The sequence below is a fragment of the Engraulis encrasicolus genome, chromosome 21 (genome assembly GCF_034702125.1).
Source record: "Engraulis encrasicolus isolate BLACKSEA-1 chromosome 21, IST_EnEncr_1.0, whole genome shotgun sequence".
Lineage (NCBI taxonomy): Eukaryota > Metazoa > Chordata > Actinopteri > Clupeiformes > Engraulidae > Engraulis > Engraulis encrasicolus.
In genome coordinates, this window is record NC_085877.1 from 31,720,076 (window position 1) to 31,741,497 (window position 21,422).

A 21,422-nucleotide genomic window follows, 5' to 3' on the forward strand; every position below is an offset into this window, starting at 1 on the left:
TCCAGGATCCAAGGTCCGGTTCCGGATCCGGCAGGATATTAGGGTTCTTCACAGGATCTGGGTCCGACAGGATCTTAAGAAGTGGATAAGGTATCCGGTAGGATCCTAAAAATCAGGATCTGGTGCATCTCTAGTTTTTACGTAGCCTAGGCTTTCACAACCCTAATCGCTGCATAGAGTGAAAGCCCTTTGGAAGCGGCCGTTGCAGGCAGTGTGGCAGTAAGCCAGGCGCGGAGTGGCCGTCGGGAGATCGGGGACTTGTCCCGGTGGGCCGCGGCCGTGAAATGTAATAATGCGGCCGCACTGCTTTCTCAACCGGCCCTTACGTTTTGACATTGTACTTATTAGCACCGACTTCCCATTTACCACTTCCCTGTACTTTCAACTTCCCGACTAGCCAGTATTTATACCGCATACCAGACGGCAATACCTCACTGACGGTGTCAAACAGTAAATTGGCCACACCCCTTCTCTACTGATAATTTTCATACACCGTAGATCGCGGAAGTTTACAAGATCTTAGTAACACAGTTTTGTTTTCAGTATTTGAAGAACCTGTGATATGTATATTGGTTACCAAAGGATGGAAATATTAATAAATTATGATTTATTTTGCGATTACAGTTTACAGTCTTTCCAGTCCATTCACTTGCTCTGTGGTTATTGACTTGGGTTACGAACAGACTCCACCAAGTGGTAAGGAAGAGAACTGCGCCTAACAGAAGCAATGGGTTTTGTTTTGATTTTTTAGACCGTCAGTATATCTCCTTATAGTCGAAATAATATTATTATCATACATATATTTATATGTGGTACATTTAGGATGTAGCCTATGTCTGAAGAAATGGAACAAAATAATTACCACACAAGATTCTGATGTGGCCAGTGCTGGGTGTGTAGGCTAAGCTGTGGATTAAAGTAGAGTGATTGCAAGAAAACAAGACATTTGCTGCGACGAAGACAGCGTTTTAAGGTAGGCCTACACCGTTTGTTTTATACATTTTGTTGACTTATGGTTGTGGTTTGAAGTAGCTATTAGGTTTGGCTTATTTGCTGCATGGTGGGGTTTATTGCACAATGTAGACAGACTTTTTGTAAGCTATAGGCTACTATACTATATTTTGTAAGCCTACTCTTCTAAAAATCCCCACACTCAAAACTTTGTGCCCATGCTCATCCTGTCTTCCTTAAACGATATTTCAATTTCAAACTGTCAAAATGACAGTGGAGTGCACATTTGCATGGAACAGTAGCGTGATGTAGCCTAACCTAGTAGGCCTATGAATGCTTTGGACTGTGATGATGGCTCCAGTGGTGTAGTCTACTTTTTGAAGTGGGTATACTGTATATTTGAGCTTTTTTTGATGTGTGTATAGTCTACTGTATATATTTGTGCTATTGTAAATAATGGATCAATCAATTTTAAGTGGGTATACTGTAATCCCTGAAATTTTGAAATGGGTGCGTATACCTGCGTTTTACGTAGACTACACCACTGGCTGTGCATTTCATCAAGGTGTAGGCTACAATTCTCCACTTCAGGTTGATATTTTGACAACACTAATGTCCACATGTAGTACGACTGCAGATTTCGTGGCTTTTGTCTTTTTGGTTAGGAAACCATGTTGTTCGCTTTGTTTTTTTTGTTTTTTTTGTTTTTTTTTAAAGAGGGCCGCCAAGGGGAAAATTCTCCCGGTGGGAAAAGGTGGGCCACTCCGCCCCTGCAGTAAGCCAATGAGTCTAAAAAATAGTTTGAGCCAACGTAATAAAAAGGGTGAGTAGGCTATGTGTTTCAACCCTTTCGTAGGATCCGGCATCCGGTTCCGGATCCGGCAGGATCTTAAGCAGTGGATCCGGTATCTGGCAGGATCCTAAAAATCAGGATCCGGTGCATCTCTAGTCAAAAGTAAAAGTAAAAGTAAATTTGTGGTATAATTATAATGATATTACATAGCTGTAACACCATGTTCTCCGTTGTACCTAATGAGCTTGATAGACTGTTTATTGAAAAACAATAAAAACCTAACAAGAACCCACCACAAAAATGATCCAACCAGTGCAGAGTCAGCTGCTTGCATGACAAATACACAGGTTTACTCGTTCTCCGATATCTTAGCCATGTTGGAAGGAAACTTTGTTTCTTTTTTTCAACTTTTACTTTCACTTTTGACACCTCTGTATGTCGGTAACCATATGAGCATACGGTGTGACTGGATGCCATATGACACTGTGATGATGCGATGCGGTCGGTTTCCCCTGACCTCGCAGACTCAGATCCAGTGGCAGGTGGCCATTCAGGACGAGGGCAAGGTCAACTGCGGGGGAGCGTACCTGGGGGGCTGCTGGGTACTGACTGCCGCCCACTGTGTCAGGTAACACACACACACACACACAAGGCCGTAGCCAGGGTTTTGAAGTTAGGGAGGTCCAGGATGTGCTCAAATTTTTTTTTTCAATATATTTACAATATATTATATTGATATTGATTAATTGATATTAATATTGATAGGTATGAGGGTGAATTGTAGTCTATGCAAGAGTTTGGGACAAGCAAAGGCAATTTGGCAGGGGTAGACTAACTAACTAATATAATAAATGCAGTTCGAAATCATGCAGATTTAAAAAAATATATATTTTCCCTGAAAAGTTAGGGAGGTCCGGACCTCCCTTACCTCAATGCTGGCTACAGCCATGCACACACACACACACACACACACACACACACACACACACACACACACACACACACACACACACACACACACACACACACACACACACACACACACACACACTACATGTTACTGTAGTATGCTACTGTGTAATGTATTCATCATTCAGCAGTACCAGTGATGTGACCATAAGGGGCAACATGTACAACGTTTTAGTACAGTAGTCAAATATGAACAATAGCATTCAAACAGTCAATTGGATTATGCGTTGTACATGACTGTGTGTGTGTGTCTGTGTGCGTGTGTGTGTGTGTGTGTGTGTGTGTGTGTGTGTGTGTGTGTGTGTGTGTGTGTGTGTGTGTGTGTGTGTGTGTGTTTGTGTGTGTTTGTGTGTGTGTATTGTGTTTACATTCTTGTTTCCTCCTCCTATCCAGGAATAATCCAGATGCGTTCCGTGTCAAATTCTCTCTGTGGGAAAAGCGTGACAGGATCGACACGACAGACATCTCCTTTGTCCACAAGGTGTGTAACATTACATTACATTAGACTTAGCTTACTTTTTTTATCCAAAGTGACTTACAGATATGCACAGGGTTATTGGTTACAGTCTCTGGATTGGTATAGGGTCAGGTGCCTTGCTCACAGGCACGTCAGCAATAGGATGCAGTAAATGGTGAACAGAAAAGGAAAATTTGTTAATGCAAAGGAAAAAATGGCGGACCACTCTGCGACTTCTTACATGAAAGTTTTTTGCCTAAAAAAAATGCACCTCTGAATGCACCATTTGATTACTCAATGTTTTAAGTTAGCCGGGTAAGCTAACGGTTAGCATTTTAACTGAACCAGACCTGAGAGGTATGCCCACATAGACTGAGCTGGGCTGGGATTAACAGCTGATTAACAGCTGTCCTCCTGGACCTTGGCACCCCCGCCCCCAGGTGAAATATGCGTGGTCCAGCGTATACACCTGTCCAATCGAAATGCTTTTTTTTAAAAACCTTCCCTGATTATTAATTATCATTAATTATTAATGATTAATGATTAATTCGGAATTGAAACCACCATGCAAACGTAGACAATCTGAATGTTTTGTTTTCCCCCTACAAGTCTGGGGCAGGATTGATCCATCTGACAGGCCGCGTCTGTCCCCCAGCCCGTATGTTTGACACCCCTACTGTGCTATACGCCATGACGACAACTCTGCTGTTCCAGGTGCATATCCACCACAGTTACGATGCGGCCAGCTACGAGAACGACATTGCCCTTCTGGAGCTGAGGTCGTTCAAGGTTGCGATCCCAGGCTCCACAGAGAGCATCACCATGTGCGTGCGTGAAAACCCGGCCATACGCTCCGTCTGCGTGCCCTGGTCGACGGAGCAATTTCAGCCCGGGCATAACTGCACCATCTCCGGATGGGGCAGAGATGGAGGTAAGTGTGTTGTGTGTGTGTGTGTGTGTGTGAGTGTGAGTGTGTGTGTGTGTGTGTGTGTGTGACAAGATATAACTTGGCTACCTGGTACCCCTTAAACCATGACCCACACTGCATTCTCCACTCTTCCACAAATGAAAATGAAACAATAGCCCATATACTGAACGGCTGCAACGTTTACAAAGGGCTTTACACCGCTAGGCATGACAGACTGGTTGACTTGGTTGCAGACAGTATTAAAGAAACGCTAGGGGAGTCAATAAACATGTATAAACACAGTGCAGTGCAAATCCACTGGTTTAATACTGAAAACATCAATGTGGACATGAATAACTTTCCAAATAGCCCTGACATAACCATCATTAATAAAGACAATAGAACTGTAACACTTAGAAATAGGATGCTCTTTTGACCTGTATATGGACATATGTTTTAACTCTAAAATGTTGAAATATCAGCCATTACTCGATACCATTGTGGGCCTTGGGTATCAATGCAGATTAGTTGTTTTAGTATTTGGGAGCCTTGGGCATGTACACAAACTTGTCTTAACAGGACTGCAACTGTCTGGACTGCGCAAAACAACAGCAAAGACACTGGCGAAATACTGTTCCATCTCTGCCATCATAGGCAGTTTGTCCATTTGGAGACGGAGATGCCATATTTATCCATAAATATTGGACTGAATAACAACATGATCATATCTATGCAACTCTGTGATTTCTGATTTCCATCAGTATTTGGGTCTGTATAACTTTTAATGTGCTGCGATCCAAATAAAAGTACTAAACTGTGTGTGTGTGTGTGTGTGTGTGTGTGTGAGTGTGAGTGTGTGTGTCTGTGTGTGTGTCTGTGTTTGTGTGTGTTTGTGTGTGTGTGTGTGTGTGTGTGTCTGCGTGTGTGCTAGACCAGACAGTAGTTTCAGTCTTCATACAATGTTCAGATGAAAGACTTCTTGTCACATTGTGTGTGCATGTGTTCGTTCGTTCGTGTGAGTGTGTGTGAGAGAGAGCTTGAGTGTGATCATCACCATTGATATTAGTGTTGTGATTGTGTCCTCAGAGGGTAAGGCCCAGAACAGGCTCATGTGGGCCAGTGTCTCACTGATTGACAATTGTCAAAACTTCTACAAAGAACGCTACCGCCCAGGAATGATGTGTGCAGGTGATCATTTACTTTTATGAATTTTATTTGTCTGTCTAATTTATTTATTTACATTTTATTGGCTTATGCGCCACTTAGGCTACATTTGTTTTTGGCTTGTATGCCACTTAGGCTACAGTGCATGACTGTGCGTGTGCACGTTTATGTTTTATTTCCTTATTGTATGTATTATGCATCAGCTGTGTGTGTGTGTGTGTGTGTGTGTGTGTGTGTGTGTGTGTGTGTGTGTGTGTGTGTGTGTGTCTGTGTGTGTGTGCACGTGTGTGTGTGTGTGTGTGTGTGTGTGTGTGTGTGCGCGCGCGCGCGGGTGCGTGTGTTTGTGCGCGTGCGTGCGTGTGTACGTGCACATGTTCATGTGTGTCTCTCCAGGTGACTTGCAGGGCCACGTGGACTCGTGCCAAGGGGACAGCGGGGGTCCCCTGGTGTGCAAGGACCCCAGCGGGGTATCGTACGTGTGGGGCGTGGTGAGCTGGGGGGAGCGCTGCGGCCAGAAGGGCTATCCCGGCGTCTACACACAGGTGGCGCACTACTACAACTGGATACGCACCATCACCGAGAAGTTCATCACCAAGTACAACGACTGAGCAGAGCAAGCCACTGGAGCGGACACACTGTGAAAACACAGATACACACCTCACACTCACTCACTCACACACACACACACACACACACACACACACACACACACACACACACACACACACACACACACACACACACACACACACACACACACACTCAGACACACACTCAGACACACACACTACAACTACGTTATCCAGTACGTCTATGCAATATATGTATAGAATAGAATAGAATAGAATAGAATAGAATAGAATAGAATATCTTTTTATTTGTCATTGTGACGAGCACAACGAAATTGAGCATTCCTTGTTGAAGCAATAATAAAAAAATAAAATGTCTGTACTGTATGTATCTGTTTGTCACACACACACACACACACACACACACACAGGCGTGAGCGAACACACATACACACACAAACACACACACACACACCGCACGCACGCATGCACACACACAGTCACACAGACACACAGACACACACACACACTAGCTATTTGTCTTATCTTGTGATATACAGTACTGGAAAATAAACTCGATGTTTTACATAACTGTCTGGTCTGGTGTTTCTGTCTGCTCTCCAGAATTGGGCCAATCAATAAAAAAAGCAATCAATTTGTGTATTTGTGTGCGTGTATGGGTGTGTCTGTCAGCATGCATGTGTTGTGTGTGTGCATGTGTGTGTGTGTGTCTGTGTGTGTGTGTATGTGTGTGCCTCTTTGTGTGTTCGCACACGCCTGTGTGTGTGTGTGTGTGTGTGTGTGTGTGTGTGTGTGTGTGTGTGTGTGTTTGTGTGTATCTGTGTGTGTGTTTGTGTGTATCTGTGTGTGTGTATGTGTGTGCCTCTTTGTGTGTTCTCACACGCCTGTGTGTGTGTGTGTGTGTGTGTGTGTGTGTGTGTGTGTGTGTGTGTTTATTCCAATGTGTATTACATCAAACAGTTAAACCAAAAACTGCAAGTTCAGGGATGTGAGATCTATGGGGTTAATAGGCTGATTATAGGACCATCCCTGGCCTGCCCCTTTTAACTTTGAACCCTTGCCCCTCTAAGGCCCTGTGCGTGCGTGCGTGTGTGCGTGTGTGTGTGCGTGCGTGCATCCATGGCAGGACTAGCCATAAGGCATACAGGGCATTTGCCTGGTGGACTTCTGATGATTTTGGCCTCCCCTCAATGCTATCAGTCCTCATGCTGCTACAGTCTTCTGAAACAGTCAGATATACAGTAAAAAAAAAAATTGTGGCTGTTGCAAAGTAGCCCTCATATATAGGCTATTAGATGGCTAAAAACGCAGCCTTCATTGTCTCTCTCAATGCCCTGTGGACCGGTCTGAGCTAAAACTGCCTGGCCTGATTTTTGTCCCAGTCCAGCGCTGTGTGTGTGTGTGTGTGTGTGTGTGTGTGTGTGTGTGTGTGTGTGTGTGTGTGTGTGTGTGTGTGTGTGTGTGTGTGTGTGTGTGTGTGTGTGTGTGTGTGTGTGTGTGTGTGTGTGTGTCTGTGACGGTTTTCGCCTGTAGCTCATCGGCCTCAGTTAGTGTGTTGTGGAGATGAGGACGAGAATGGATCACGCCGTGGGAACCACATTGGTGGTGCTTCTACTTCTCCAAAGCACATACACACTCTCGGTAAGTTTTACATTTGAGAGAGAGAGAGAGAGAGAGAGAGAGAGAGAGAGAGAGAGAGAGAGAGATGCAGCATGTGGGTGTGAGACGTGACGCCTTGTTTTTTCGTAACATTGGTTAAAAACCTACAAAACTATTATTTTTCCTTTAAAAAACACATGTCAATGACAGAAGATGTGGTACATTATGTTTCATATTAGTCTTAGATGAGAAGAAACATTTTTGTTAAGATTTATGTAAAGGTTTATATGTAAAATATCCTGCGGTGTGACTGTAACATTAATGAAACCTGGAATATAACATATATATAAATTAACCAACAACATTTTGAATAATGTATGAAGCATTTGGCATGATTGCATAAATATTAACTTTATATTAAGATATGTGAATGTGAAAAAAACTCAAGACAGTAATATTAACTACAAGTTCAATTTCGTAACACAAATTGCGTCCTGTGGGGTGATATGTATGTCAATGTTTGTGAATGGGCAGCTGCAAGGCCAACTACGAGGGTCTTAAAGACTGGCTCCTAACCAGTCAGTACCTCAGTTATTGGAGAGTGCTGTGGAAGTACAAGGTGACTCTTAACCTCTTAATATGTCTTCATATTGCAATCTTTCTGTCACACAATGCTTAGGTTCATTTTATGGTGTCCTGTGGTGTGACTGCTCTTATAGGAGGAAAAAAAGTTGTTTTTATAAATGAAAAAACATATTAAGATTAAATACAATATCATTATCAAGTTAGCATGAGCTCAGATGTCAGTCATGTGTACAAAAGGATTAAAATGGCCATAATGCAGTGAATTCCCTGTGGTGTGACTCCATTTTCCTGCGGTGTGACATGCCTATGCAATGTGTTGATGCAAGACACATTTCTCCAAAAATGGCAAAAATAAGGTGAAATTCCACAGACCACTAAGTGCTTTATTTTGTTCTATTTTTTCCAATTTTTATCCATCATTTTTTTCAGGAATTAAAAAAAAAAAATTTTTTGCGTTACGCCCTTACACGTCAACCACCCACGTACATAGTTTGTGCTCTTCCTTCTTCTGTTGCTAGTCCAGTGCTAGCAAGCATTACTGTGTTTTACATAGGCTCACAGGGATTAATCATGCATTGACTTCAAGTGACATATTTGTTTATGGGGAAATTAAATTTAACATGAAAGCTTTGCTGTTGCCTCCAGTTAATGGGCTTTTTGTGGCAACGTGTGCTCTTAGTTTGTGTTGGGCTACACAGGCAAAATCTTAGAAAGGGAAGATGGCTAGAAGCGTTGCAATTTTTTTTCATTGTGTCACATGCACAGCAATTGACAGAAACATTTCCTGCAGAGAGAGAGGCTTCTTCAAATGGACAGTTAAAATGTGTTTGCTTTTTGTCCATTGCTAACAAATCACCTCACATGGCGGCCATCGTAGCCCCTTAATGCGCGCCGTACCTCCAGTGGCACGCTGTAATAGTCATTGAAATGTAACTACCATAGTCCTACAATACTATGACACAACACAGGCCCTTTAGTGATGCACCACGACTTGGTCATTACCATACTGGTAACAACAAATTTATAAAGCCGTGTCTTAAGGGGTTGTTAATGTAGCCCCAACCCCGAAACGGAATCAGACAATGTTTCAACAGATAGCGTATTCAGCATTTGTGGATAGGTTTGTGGAGCTATCAGGGATTGTTCACATGATGAAGGATCACATGGGGGTTTCTGTCAGCGCCTCTTTAAAAGTCCTTACAATTTTGAACTCTTGTCTATTTACACAGCTGTAAATCCACAAGACAGAGAAGGGGGGTGGGGGCTTTGGTGCAGGGGTCTGACGTTAAGGAACTCTGACACAGTGTAGCCCCATCAATCTCAAAGTCCATGTCAGAGTCAGCATAATTGTATCGTCAAAACTGTATGTACAGATCCCGTACAGTAAAGTCCATTTGTAATTGCAGTGCAGAGTTCCCTTAGGGGGTAATGCTCTGGCTCACCCTATATTAGAGAGCAATTCGATATGAGTATGTGATTTAATTGGGAATGACTTCGCATGCTGCTGTTCAATCCATTCTCTTGTTCCCCTTTGAATTTGAATCGGAGAAGGTAAATGAGGAGTATCTCACAGGAAGAATATTTGGAATAAGTCATAGTCCCACCGGGAAACTGGCATTGTCATTGTGACACAGCGCTCCACAGCACACACTATAGTTGCATTTATGCCTCAAGGGAACAGTGCAGCGGGACAGTACCACACTCGGTACCTCAGTCATGGAGGAGAGTGCAGGTTATTCGTTCCCCCATCCTCTTGGCAGTGTTGGGAATCGAACAGGCAACCCTGAGGCTACAGGCCTGACACCCTTGACACCCAGCCTTTACCCATGACTGCCCCATCCCTGTGATTAAATTAGGATCAATATGCAGTAACGGGATGTTACTGCATATTGATCATAATTTAATCAGAGGAATGCAATGCAATCAGTTATTACAATACAATTCCCTTACAAGACAAAGTCCTTGCTGTGTTCTACCCCCCCAAAAACAAACAAAATAAACAACAACAAAAAAAAAACAGGTCAGCACAGATAGCTCCAGGCGAGGGGGGAGTTCCACCTTCAGCTATGCCGGAAAACCTCCACTTTGCTCACCACCCACCCTCAGGCCCTGCTGTCCCAGCAAATTTATTTCAACTTGGGTGGGATGTAGCATCTTTTGGGCTGAAAATCATAGCTTAAATTTGGCAACCCTCATACCAGTCCTTCTCAAAGTCCATATTGCCAAAAGTGTATGTACAGATCATACAGTCCAGTACATTTGGCAGTGCTCCCTCAGCTCCCAAGACACGATTTTTCTATTGAATATTGATAAACTGTTTTCTACCTAGCCTATTTCGCACTCTATTACACACATAATGCTTCTCCTTTCCAAGTCACTGAAGAATACGAAAGTTGCACCATGCATCAACTGAAATAAAAAACAAACGTGTTTTCATGTCCCCATTTCTAAAGTCCCTCCTATCATTTGTCTCCCCACAGCTCAGCACAGATAAGAGAGGGGGGACCTCCACTGCCAGCTCTGCAGCGAAACCTCCAGTTCGCTCTGCCCCAGCCGCACCAGCCGCCCCAGCCCCAGCTGTCCCAGCCCCAGCTGCGCCGTCTGCCCCTGGAGCCAAGCCTGCCCCTGTCCCTTCTGCCCCCGGTGCCAAACCAGCCCCTGCTGCCCCCGTCCCTGGGGCTGCTGGTGCCGCCCCAACACCACGCCCTGCATCTGCCTTCCTGGGCACCAAGGAATGTCTGGACAGGAGGTACATGACATTACATTACATGGTGTCGCTGTCCGACAGAAACATAATGCCACTTTCTATTATTTTTCATATTATTATTACATTATAGTATAATATTATTATTCAAAAGTTCAAAGATCCATGCACAGCTTCTAGGTGCTGGTAAACGCAAGAGTGTTCAATACCTCAAAAGTTTACCGCACACTTTCTTGACTTTATGCTCGTTTATGCAAACTGTTTGCTCTGAATAAACGAACATAAAGTCAAGAAAGTGTGCGGTAAACGTCTTTCTTTTATAATATTATTATATTCAATTATTTAGAAACACTATTTTCAAAACTAATAAACATTGCAGGCGAGCATGCTGTTTGTCCCAGGCCTTAGGGCCCTCCTGTATTGTGAGATGTGGCCCTATTTCAACCTTGCCAGGCCTTATGAGGAGCACTATCAGTGTCCTGCCCTGAGGCCCTACGGAAACTGTGGAAACACTTTATAATAATGGATGCAAAGTAAAGACTTAGTAAATAATTTACTAATGATGAACGAAACCTTAACAAATGTTTTGATCATTAACCAAGTTTTTATTAATGCTTTATAAAATATCTACAAATAATATATACAAGATTTTACATACCTTATAACAGAGTATTTTATTAATTTACAAGCAATTTGTAAATGTTTCATAAATATAAGATATTAACATAACATTTCCTAGTCATTTACAAACATTTGTTAACATTTCCTAGTCATTTACAAACATTTGTTAATGATTATTTCTTCAATAGTTAATTATTTATTAAGTCTTTATAATGCTTTTTTTGCATCCATTATTATAAAGTGTTACCGAAACTGTTCCATCACTGTCACTCCCTCTTCTCCACACAGGTTCACACACCTAACCTGCAGTAAGGTCCCCTGTCCTACAGGGCGGCGCTGTGTAGCGGGAAAGACGGAGTGCGAGTGCGAGATGCAGTGCCCTGTTGTAGCGGCCAACCAGTCGGTCTGTGCGGATGATGGGAAAAAGTATGCGAGCGCCTGCAACGTTTTGGCCCAGAACTGCAAGAAGGTGGGACGGGTTCGCTTCTCTCATCCTGGAGCCGACTGTACTGGTAAATTACATCCATTGATTATTAGATTATATAGATTATTAGATTATTGTAGATATATTATTTTAATATGGCATGTTACCAGATTCATCTTTTCATTTTAAGTGTGCGTGAGTATTTGTATATGTTTTGGCCTTTTCAATATTGATATGAAGAGTGGATGACCTCTTCATCATTTTACTGCATTTAAAGTGTATGTGACAAATAAAGTTTTGACTTGACAGACAGAAACAGCCTAGAACAAATTCTCAGATAAAACTGAGACCAAATTACAGTTGTGAAGTTAAACAGACTATACATTTCATAATCTCTGACTTTCTGTTTCTGTGTGTGTGTGTGTGTGTGTGTGTGTGTGTGTGTGTGTGTGTGTGTGTGTGTGTGTGTGTGTGTGTGTGTGTGTGTGTGTGTGTGTGTGTGTGTGTGTGTGTGTGTGTGTGTGTGTGTGTGTGTGTGTGTGTGCGTGCGTGCATGTGTGTGTGCGTGCATGTGTGCGTGCGTGTCTATGTGTAGCGGCCAATGTCTTCACCACAACTCTCAAGACAGATAAGCAGATTATTGAGGTGAAGCTGCCCAACACTGGAACTCGAGCCCTGATGTGTCAGAACGACAGACTGAACATTGTTGCCTCCCACGTGATCTGTCGTCACAATGTGGACAAGTGCGTATCTCTCAAACCGCCAATCAAACTAATCAATTACAGTCTGCTAGTTCCAGTTTGGTTGCCCATAGCCCTTCTGAATGATTTATCACTAGCAACTGCCCTTGAAACCGATGAAAAGGTTCATACAGTAAGGCTGTTTGACAGGGTTGGGTCTGTGTGTCCGCCCAAAGTGCTTGGGGTTACCTGCAGTGGTGTCAAACACACAACATCACATACATCTACCATTGGCCAGGGTACCAGGTTGCTGCCTGATTGCTCTTGTTTTTTCTTGTTTTAAACTTGATTTGTGTGTACTGTATGTGCACATCTGCATACATACTGTTCTGTACATCAGTCAGATTTGGATTTTCTTTCTGTTTTGTGGTAATTGGTTAGCCTGGTAAACCAGTGCCACCCGCTGGACGCCGACATTTTTCAGCTGCGAGTGGGTCTGGCCTCGGATCTGAGAACACTGTGCCCTGAGTCTGGAAAAAACAATCACAACGCAGAGATTTGTTTTGAATCAAAGCGAGCAGGGTTTTGAGGGAGTGACGACAAAGCTCGCAACATCATTGGCAAAGCACATCAATGGCAAAGATTGCCGATTGGTCAGAGCGCCGGCACGGTTTGAAAAAACAACAAGTTGTTCTCATCAACAATCTTCGGAGGTATCGTTCATCGGGGCCAGACTAAATTACTCTGGTCTCACATTTAGGCTGGTTTATCAGGCTAGTAATTGGTAATTATGTTACAAAATGCACATTAAATGTGGACCCAAAGGCCATTAAACATACCATGGGCTACTTGAATAGGGCAGAACGAAAAATGAAGCGCTAAGACATAGATTCTGAGAGCATAATATACCGTCTCTCTGGCTAAGGTACATCATGGAACTTTTAATTTCCTGACATGCAATAAGTCGCTTGCTCTGAAACCTGTCATGAAAATATTTTATTGGTTTATATGTTTTTTTTCTCTGTCTTATGTCCCTCCAGTCTTTCAAACATCCCCTATATTTTGTACTTTTCACTTTTGTTTTCAGGTTGGCAAAGATTTCTCCCAGTATGAAGTATGAGGATGCTCTGAAATTTGATGCCCGCCTTCCAGATGTGTGTGTTGAGGTGTTGTGTAAAGGCCATGAATACTCCCTGGCTGAGTGCAAAATAGGCCAACCAACTAAACTGAAACCCAACAGTCACATTGCACAAATCCAGTGCTACAAGGAAAATCCAAGATACCAAGGTCTCAATGCACACGCACGCGCACGCGCACACGCACACGCACACACACACACACACACACACACACACACACACACACACACACACACACACACACACACACACACACACACACACACACACACAGCTAGTGTTTTCCATAGCAATATGGGGAACTCCAGTTTATTGGGACATCTCATTATAATACATGTAACTAAATATAATATAATATAATATAATATAATATAATATAATATAATATAATATAATATAATAAATGTCATTAATAGTGCATTACATATTTCAGTTTCAGGTCAAAACTGTGAATTCCAGTGTGCAAATGGAAGGTGTATCAAGCTCAGTAATACGTGTAATGGAGTCAACAACTGTGGAGACGGCAGTGACGAGATGTGCTGCAAAGGTACGTGTATGTAGAGCAGGATGTTGGACACAGACAATCACTTCATTGTCAATGCTTGGTGTTTATTCGGCAACATTACTGATAGATTTGATCCTATCTATTTATTGAAAATGGTTGCTAGTTATGTTAGTCGACCACAGCTGTTTGAAATAGCTAACACAAAGTGGCTTTAACAATGTGAGGAAAAACATACTGGGTGTTAATAGCGTTATAAAACGATGTTTGCAAATTCAGTTTAAATGTTTTAAGCCATGGCATTTTAATGGACAATCGTAATTATCTTGTGTGTGTTTTTGGACATTGTTACCAACAGAATGTCGTCCCGGAGCTTTCCATTGCAAGTCTGATGTGTGCATTCCTTACTTCGCTCGTAAGGATGGAGTACAAGACTGTCTGGAAGGGGAGGATGAGGTGATGGCAAATAGCTATGATACTCTAGCCAGGCTGTGGCCTCTTAGTGACGCAACACCTTCAGAGTTGTGTCTAGTCAGGCCAGGAGCAATATAAATATTGTTTCAGAGCTCCTGAAAAATCAGGAACTCCTTCTACTTTGCCGGGAAGCAAACAGCCAGAAGCAAACCAAGTAAAGGGAGGCGGGTCAACCATGCTGTTTGGGAAATGTTAATTGTTATGCTATTGGTCAGACCAAGCTTCGAAGAGATTTCAAAGTCGATGATAATCAGACTAATGATACCCATAGTTCCCTTTCCAATTAGTACAATTCTGACATTAAAGTTATCCATAAGTAATGATGTATTGTACTATTATAACAAATAGCAAAGTTCCAGTGTGTAATTTAAGTAGTTTCTTAGTTCTGAAAAAATGTATGAACGCTGCCCATACACAAATTTGATCATTCACAAATCATTAACCCATCTCTTTTTTTGTCATTGTGGCAACAACAGTTGAAAATGTCCCAATTGTTCTACTGTTTAGACTGAGAACTACTATATGTCCAATGATTCCCTCCACTGTACAAACTCTAACTCCTCCAGTGATGTTTTGCAATTTTTTTCAACACGTCTGCCGTCCCTCTGAAACTCCCACCCGCATTCCCCCCACTGATCAGGGACTCTAAGCATAACCATTAGGCCACAACCTTCCCACATACACACTACACTGTTGTTTATGCTTCTCGAATACTCAAATACTAATACTCATCTTTTCCAAGATCCATGCACAGCTTCTAGGTGCTGGTAAGGAGTGTTCAATATTTCAAAAGAAAGAAGTTTACCGCACACTTAATTGGCTTTTTGCTCGTTTATTCAGAGCAAACAGCGTGTTTCGCCTCTCTGTGCCATCAGGTTCGCTCAGGCATTTAAGTGTGCGGTAAACTTCTTTCTTTTGAAGTACTAAACTCTATCTTGTCTGGTCCTTCCCCATAGCTTGCTCTTCCTGACACAGCACCTCCATCCGCCTACCTGAGCTCCCAGGAGTGTCTGAACCAGAAGTACACACACCTATCCTGCAGTAAGACCACCTGCCCTCCAGGGCGGCGCTGTGTGGAGGGCAAGGCAGAGTGCGAGTGTGAGATTCCCTTGAACTGCCCCTCTGCAGCGGCCCAGCAGACGGTGTGCGCAGATGATGGAACTGAATACGCCAGCGCATGCAAGATCAATGCTCTCACGTGTACGAAAGTGACTGCGGCCCGCTTCTCTCACACTGGAACCAAATGTAGTGGTAAGACACTCCCTTGGGCCCCTATTTTTATTAAGACTAAGGAAAACTTAAGTGTGCCCAAACCAAACCCATAAAGCAATATTTTTTATAAGCACAATTAAGCCGTGTGGGCCACAGTGCATTCTACAACGTTTCTACTCTACTCTGGGTTTTTTTTGTTAGGGGAGACACAGTGGTGCTTAATTTGGCAAGCCCACTTTTCATGACGTTATTTTATGTAAACACTACTGTTTTATTAATAAATCATTATTAGATTAATAGTCAGTAAGTCAGTGTTCAAATATAACTTTACTAACACTTCAAAACAACAGATGTTAATTCTAGATATTTTATTCGATGCGTGCACGCGCACGTGTGTGTGTGTGTGTGTGTGTGTGTGTGTGTGTGTGTGTGTGTGTGTGTGTGTGTGTGTGTGTGTGTGTGTGTGTGTGTGTGTGTGTGTGTGTGTGTGTGTGTGTGTGTGTGTGTGTGTGTGTGTGTGTGTGTGTGTGTGTGTGTGTGTGTGCGTGCGTGCGTGCGCGTGTGTGTGTGTGTACAGCGGCCAGTGCCTTCACCACAACTCTCAAGACAGATAAGCAGATCATTGAGGTGAAGCTGCCCAACACTGGAACTCGTGCCCTGGTGTGTCAGAACGACAGAATGAACATTGCTACTGCTCACATTGTGTGTCGTCACAAAATGGACAGGTGTGTACCTCACCATCATCTAATTTACTAGGGTTTCTACTCAAAGATTCGAATGTGTATTTCCCCTCAGCTTTTCACACAAGGGTCTGGAGGACCGTCTGATTCGCCCTGCTCCCAAACTAAAATGTAGAAAACCAGGATTGAGGGATTTTCAGAGATGTGACATAGTCAAAATGTACGTAGTGGAGAAGGGGAAAAATAAGTGAAACACCACAGTTGTTTCAGCAACAATAGCCGCACGCATGGACGCAACAACATTGATTCTGTAATTATTTTCGAATCTTTGAGTAGTTAAAGTAGCAGTTCATTAAAATGTCAGACAATTGTTTCCCCAATTACGTGCAAGGATTTGTTTTATAAAACCATGTCTTCTGAGACCTACACCTGTGGTGTAGCTCCAGATGGATGTTGTGAAGCAAGGCATAACCCATTCATCTGGCGAGAGTCAGGCATATGGCCAATGGGGACCAGCTTTGAATCCTGCCTAGGTCATTTCCCAACCATTTAATGTCTTCACTCTACTGTTCTGTCTCCTACAATTCATTAGATCGCTATCTGACATTTGGATTGAGAATGTATGCATAGTACATCAAAAAATCGTATAAGAGAGAGAGATACTTCAATCTGGTTCTTTTCCAGTATTCATGTGAGGTCGGGTGAACGTCCCTTTAGAAGATAGCGGTAGCGCACTTCTTGTGCAAACACCACAAAAAGAGAAGAAGGAGGGGACAACGCCCCTTAGGAGACCAAATTTGAGCACACTCCTTTGCATTGGACGGGCAGAGTTTGGGATATCTTTCTCTCCTATACGATTCTTTGCGTACATCTTCGTTCTTGCTGGAAAACGGATCGTGATCGTCCAGCTCTCGCAGGAGAGCGGCTTTCCACACGGTGGATCGATCATCAAAGTGCTTCTCAGGGTCCGCACGGATCACTGCACTCGAGAAGCTGAGATAGATTATGCGGCATATTGGGCAACATTGCTGGCCGTGGTGCTGAAGTACTGCCACGGCCGAGAAATGTTGATGCAATAAACAAACATTCTTGAGCAAGGGAGTACGGGGCGCCACTGAGACCTCGGGCAGTATCTGCGCCCACAGATATGTGCGAGGTCTGAGCGAACACCTCTTGCCGATAATGGTCAGAGAGCAACGGAGCAAGGTGAACTGGAGAGGATAAGGCAAGACGCCTGATGAATCGACCGAACAGGGGCAGAAGGGAGGTGAACGGGGAGGTGTCGGGTGCGAGCGAGAAAGACAATTTCTGACTGGAGACAGGTGAGCAGAGAATAAATGCTGTATAGTTAATTAAGGGGCATTCCAAATTTCAGCATGCTGAAATTCCACTGAATGATGACAGAGCCAAGAATGAGATGTAGTTGGTTATAATAGGCATGCCTAACTTTTCGCACTGAATTCAGACGAATGACAGTTGAGCGGAGAACCAAATGTTGGTGGTAAACAAAACATGCATTTAATGCATTTTTTTAAAGACTCCTTTAATCAGCAACAATTTAATCAGCTCTCTGTGTTTTTTTCTTTCAGGTTGGCCAAGACTGCTCCTAATATGAAGTACGCGGATGCTCTGAAATCTGATGCCCGCCTTCCTGATGTGTGCGTTGATGTCTTGTGTAAAGGGCACGAATACTCCCTGGCTGAGTGCAAAATAGGCCAACCGACTCAACTAAAACCCAACACTCACATAGCACAAGTCCAGTGTTACAAGGATCCAAACCCACAAGGTCTGAATACACAGTGCCAGAATGTGCATACACAAACACATAGCAAACCTTAAAGGGTAACTTCTGCCAATTTCGACATGCAGTTGTAATGCTCACACTACCCTGGACATGTCAGTACCTGAGAATTATTTTTTTTCTCAGCCTTTTCCAAGATCCTGGTCATTGTAATGGGGGCTGGCATTTGTTTACATTTCAAAAAGACATTTTGATTTATTCCCAATTACATCCAAAAGGTTATGCAACATCAGCAGACAACTAGCAAACAGCAATACCTTTTGGGGATAATATTTGGAGTAGGCCTCTGTTTAGAAAGTTTTTAATGTCAACAAAATCTGCCCCCATTAGAATAGCTCAGGGGTCCGGATCTCGAAAGCGCCTTTGCTAACGACGGTAGCAACGTCCTTCGTAAGAGCGACTCAACTCCCTCTCAACAGCGACGCTCACCACTAAATCCAAGGGAACGGTAAGACGGTCTTAAGACGGTCTTAAGACGGTTAGCAACGACAAGAATCGAGAAACGGACCCCAGATCTCGGAAAGGGCTGAGTCGAAAAACGCAGCATCACCGGGTACTGACAAGTCAAGGGTAGCGTGAGCAATACAAAAGCATATTGAAATTGGCTGAAGTTATCCTTTAATGTAGTAATATGCTTGCTGATTTGTCAATAATGAATTGAATATTTCCCTTTTCAGGTCAAAACTGTGAATTCCAGTGTGCAAATGGAAGGTGTATCAAGCTCAGTAATACGTGTAATGGAGTCAACAACTGTGGAGACGGCAGTGACGAGATGTGCTGCAAAGGTACGTATTGCTGATGGAGGCTCAATTATTAATGGATTGATAAATGATTTGGCAGGCTGTATGGGAGGCCCTATCAGTGGGGGCTAGGGGACGATGTGCAATTGTTCTGCCATTGTGTCTGTGTGTGTGAATCTATTTATCTATACTGTATAGGAATCTAATATCGGATACAATTTCCTAATTCTTTATCTCTTTGTCTGTGTGTGTGTGTGTGTGTGTGTGTGTGTGTGTGTGTGTGTGTGTGTGTGTGTGTGTGTGTGTGTGTGTGTGTGTGTGTGTGTGTGTGTGTGTGTGTGTGTGTGTGTGTGTGTGTGTGTGTGTGTGTGTGTGTGTGTGTGTGTGTGTGTGTGTGTGTGTGTGTGTGTGTGTGTGTGTTTAACTGTCGCCCACAGAGTGTCGGTCTGGAGCTTTCCATTGCAAGTCTGATGTGTGTATTTCTGACTTCGCTCTTAATGATGGAGTTCGGGATTGTCTGGGTGGGGAGGATGAGGCTATGGTCAGCACTGTGTAAATAATTCACATTTCTTCCAAACAGTCACATAATTGCACTTTTAGAAAGCTTGTCATTTCTAGGTGACGATATAACTAATACATTTTCAATGAAATTAGAAACTAAATGCCATAGTTGCAGAAATTGTCAATTACTGCTATTCCTGTAAATCATTCTTTTGGACATGACCGACATTAAAAAATAAAATAATCTAATCAATTGTGTGGTGTCAATGTCTTAGAACTAAAATGTGAGTGTAAAGAAGACATTGACGTTACAGTTTTTCTGGATTGTTCACACACAATTTCTGGTACTTCATACACAATTCTGAAAACATCTCACCCACCCATTTACCGAACCCATGAACCAATGCCACTTAACATCAAACACCATATTAGTAAATGCCTAAAACAAGCTCTACAATTCTAATGAGTTATTGGATGACTTCTGTGTTCAATTAAGATTGACTTGACTGATTGGGTGTTTTTACTTAAAAATAGAAAAAAATAAGCATGTTGAAATGTGTGGGGCCATCAGTTGTGTCGTGTTGATGTCATCGCTGTTGGACAACTGCTAGAATTGATATTTTATGTTAATCACATAATTCTATGTGTTCAAGGGACACTGCAGGAAATGGTCAAAAAGGGTACTGCATCTATGCTGCTCATTGAAACTGGGCTGCCTATTGCCAAATTTGATCTTGACATGAACAAATATTTTCTAGTAAGACCCAAGTACAGTCATTTTTGCAGCTAAAAATGGCTATTTTTGGAAATTCAAAATGGCGGACCATGGAGAAGATCCCCCTTTTCATGTATGAAAAGTGCAATTTTTCCAGTCATAATGAATACTTAGAATTTGATGGTGGTTGTCAGTATTCATAAAAAAGGTAACATTAGTGAATGGGCAGCATGAATTCTGGAAATAAATAACTAAAAATCTCACACAGTGTCCCTTTCATGCACAGTTTTGATGCCCTCTAGGAGAATCTACAATGTACTGTAAATAGCCACAAAAATAAAGAGAATGCATTGAATGAGAAGGTGAGAATGCATTGAATGAGAAGGTGAGAACTTTTGGCCGTTACGGTACATGCCTTAACTAGTGGAGAGGAGTACTAACCATATTTAACTCTCTCTATTCGGCATCACCACATCTTGTTTCAATTATATGACTGGCAGTAATAGAGTGAATTACTACATTTTTACAAAACAGCTCCACAACCTACCCAAGACCCCTCCACGACCTAATTTCGGGCCCTGACCCACCAGTTAAGAAACGCCGGTCTGTTCAATTCAAAGTGGAGCTTCCTGTACAAATGTGGTCATTGGTCATTCATCCGATCAGAGTACAGATTTCAGCACAGGCTTTGGCTCTGTATATGCAGACATCCCTCTTAAAGGAACAGTCCATACAGACAGGCAATTTCAGACACACAACAAAAAAACTTTATTTTAGGGTTCAGTGGCCTAAATATACCCATAACGCAAAAATAACCATAACCCTGAACCCTGAAAATATTGTTTCAGTGGCTCTAAAAGGGATACTGTGGTGCAAAATCAAAAGTGTGCCTTACCCACAGCATTCCAAAGTAAACTATTTTAAAGTTTTTGGTGAAAATCACTAAATGGTAGTGGATGGGGCATTCAAAACTATGAAAGCTCATCAGTCTCACTCCAATCCATTGGGTAATCATTCACCATAGATCTAGTCTCTGCTCTATTCCAGTAAATGCTTGAGCCTGGCCATTCACCTTACCTCAGCATTGATTTGACTATTTGTTTATGGAACAGATAAGTCACAAAAAAGTGTGTGTGTGTGTGTGTGTGTGTGTGTGTGTGTGTGTGTGTGTGTGTGTGTGTGTGTGTGTGTGTGTGTGTGTGTGTGTGTGTGTG

The 21,422-nt window shown here is 42.7% G+C and overlaps 2 protein-coding genes across 2 annotated transcripts in view; both read left to right on the forward strand.

The window, feature by feature from the left end:
• The window catches only part of LOC134437126 (complement factor I-like), a 50,757-nt gene extending 44,815 nt beyond the window's left edge, over positions 1 to 5,942 (forward strand). Inside the window, exons 16-20 of the mRNA XM_063186585.1 lie at positions 2,269 to 2,372; positions 3,107 to 3,194; positions 3,885 to 4,101; positions 5,164 to 5,265; positions 5,635 to 5,942. Coding sequence (XP_063042655.1) covers positions 2,269 to 2,372; positions 3,107 to 3,194; positions 3,885 to 4,101; positions 5,164 to 5,265; positions 5,635 to 5,849 — 726 coding nt within the window. The 3' untranslated portion in view covers positions 5,850 to 5,942. The remainder of the gene's footprint in view (positions 1 to 2,268; positions 2,373 to 3,106; positions 3,195 to 3,884; positions 4,102 to 5,163; positions 5,266 to 5,634) is intronic.
• A 1,424-nt stretch (positions 5,943 to 7,366) lies between these two features.
• LOC134437139 (uncharacterized) lies at positions 7,367 to 19,742 on the forward strand. Its single transcript, XM_063186601.1, has 12 exons — positions 7,367 to 7,472; positions 10,496 to 10,764; positions 11,629 to 11,852; positions 12,360 to 12,507; positions 13,532 to 13,731; positions 14,017 to 14,130; positions 14,444 to 14,541; positions 15,516 to 15,810; positions 16,349 to 16,496; positions 18,041 to 18,237; positions 18,930 to 19,037; positions 19,430 to 19,742. The coding sequence occupies exons 1-12, from the start codon at positions 7,395 to 7,397 to the stop codon at positions 19,546 to 19,548; spliced, it is 1,998 nt and encodes a 665-aa protein (XP_063042671.1). The 5' UTR covers positions 7,367 to 7,394; the 3' UTR covers positions 19,549 to 19,742.
• The last annotated feature ends 1,680 nt before the right edge of the window (positions 19,743 to 21,422 follow it).

Bases quoted from the DNA above. Each gene is read 5' to 3' on its own strand.
- LOC134437139 (XM_063186601.1), top strand. From the start codon at position 7,395: ATGAGGACGAGAATGGATCACGCCGTGGGAACCACATTGGTGGTGCTT. The intron at 16,497-18,040 runs GTGTGTACCTCA...TTTTTCTTTCAG, and splicing joins TGTCGTCACAAAATGGACAG to GTTGGCCAAGACTGCTCCTA. The intron at 18,238-18,929 runs GTCTGAATACAC...TTCCCTTTTCAG, and splicing joins CAAGGATCCAAACCCACAAG to GTCAAAACTGTGAATTCCAG.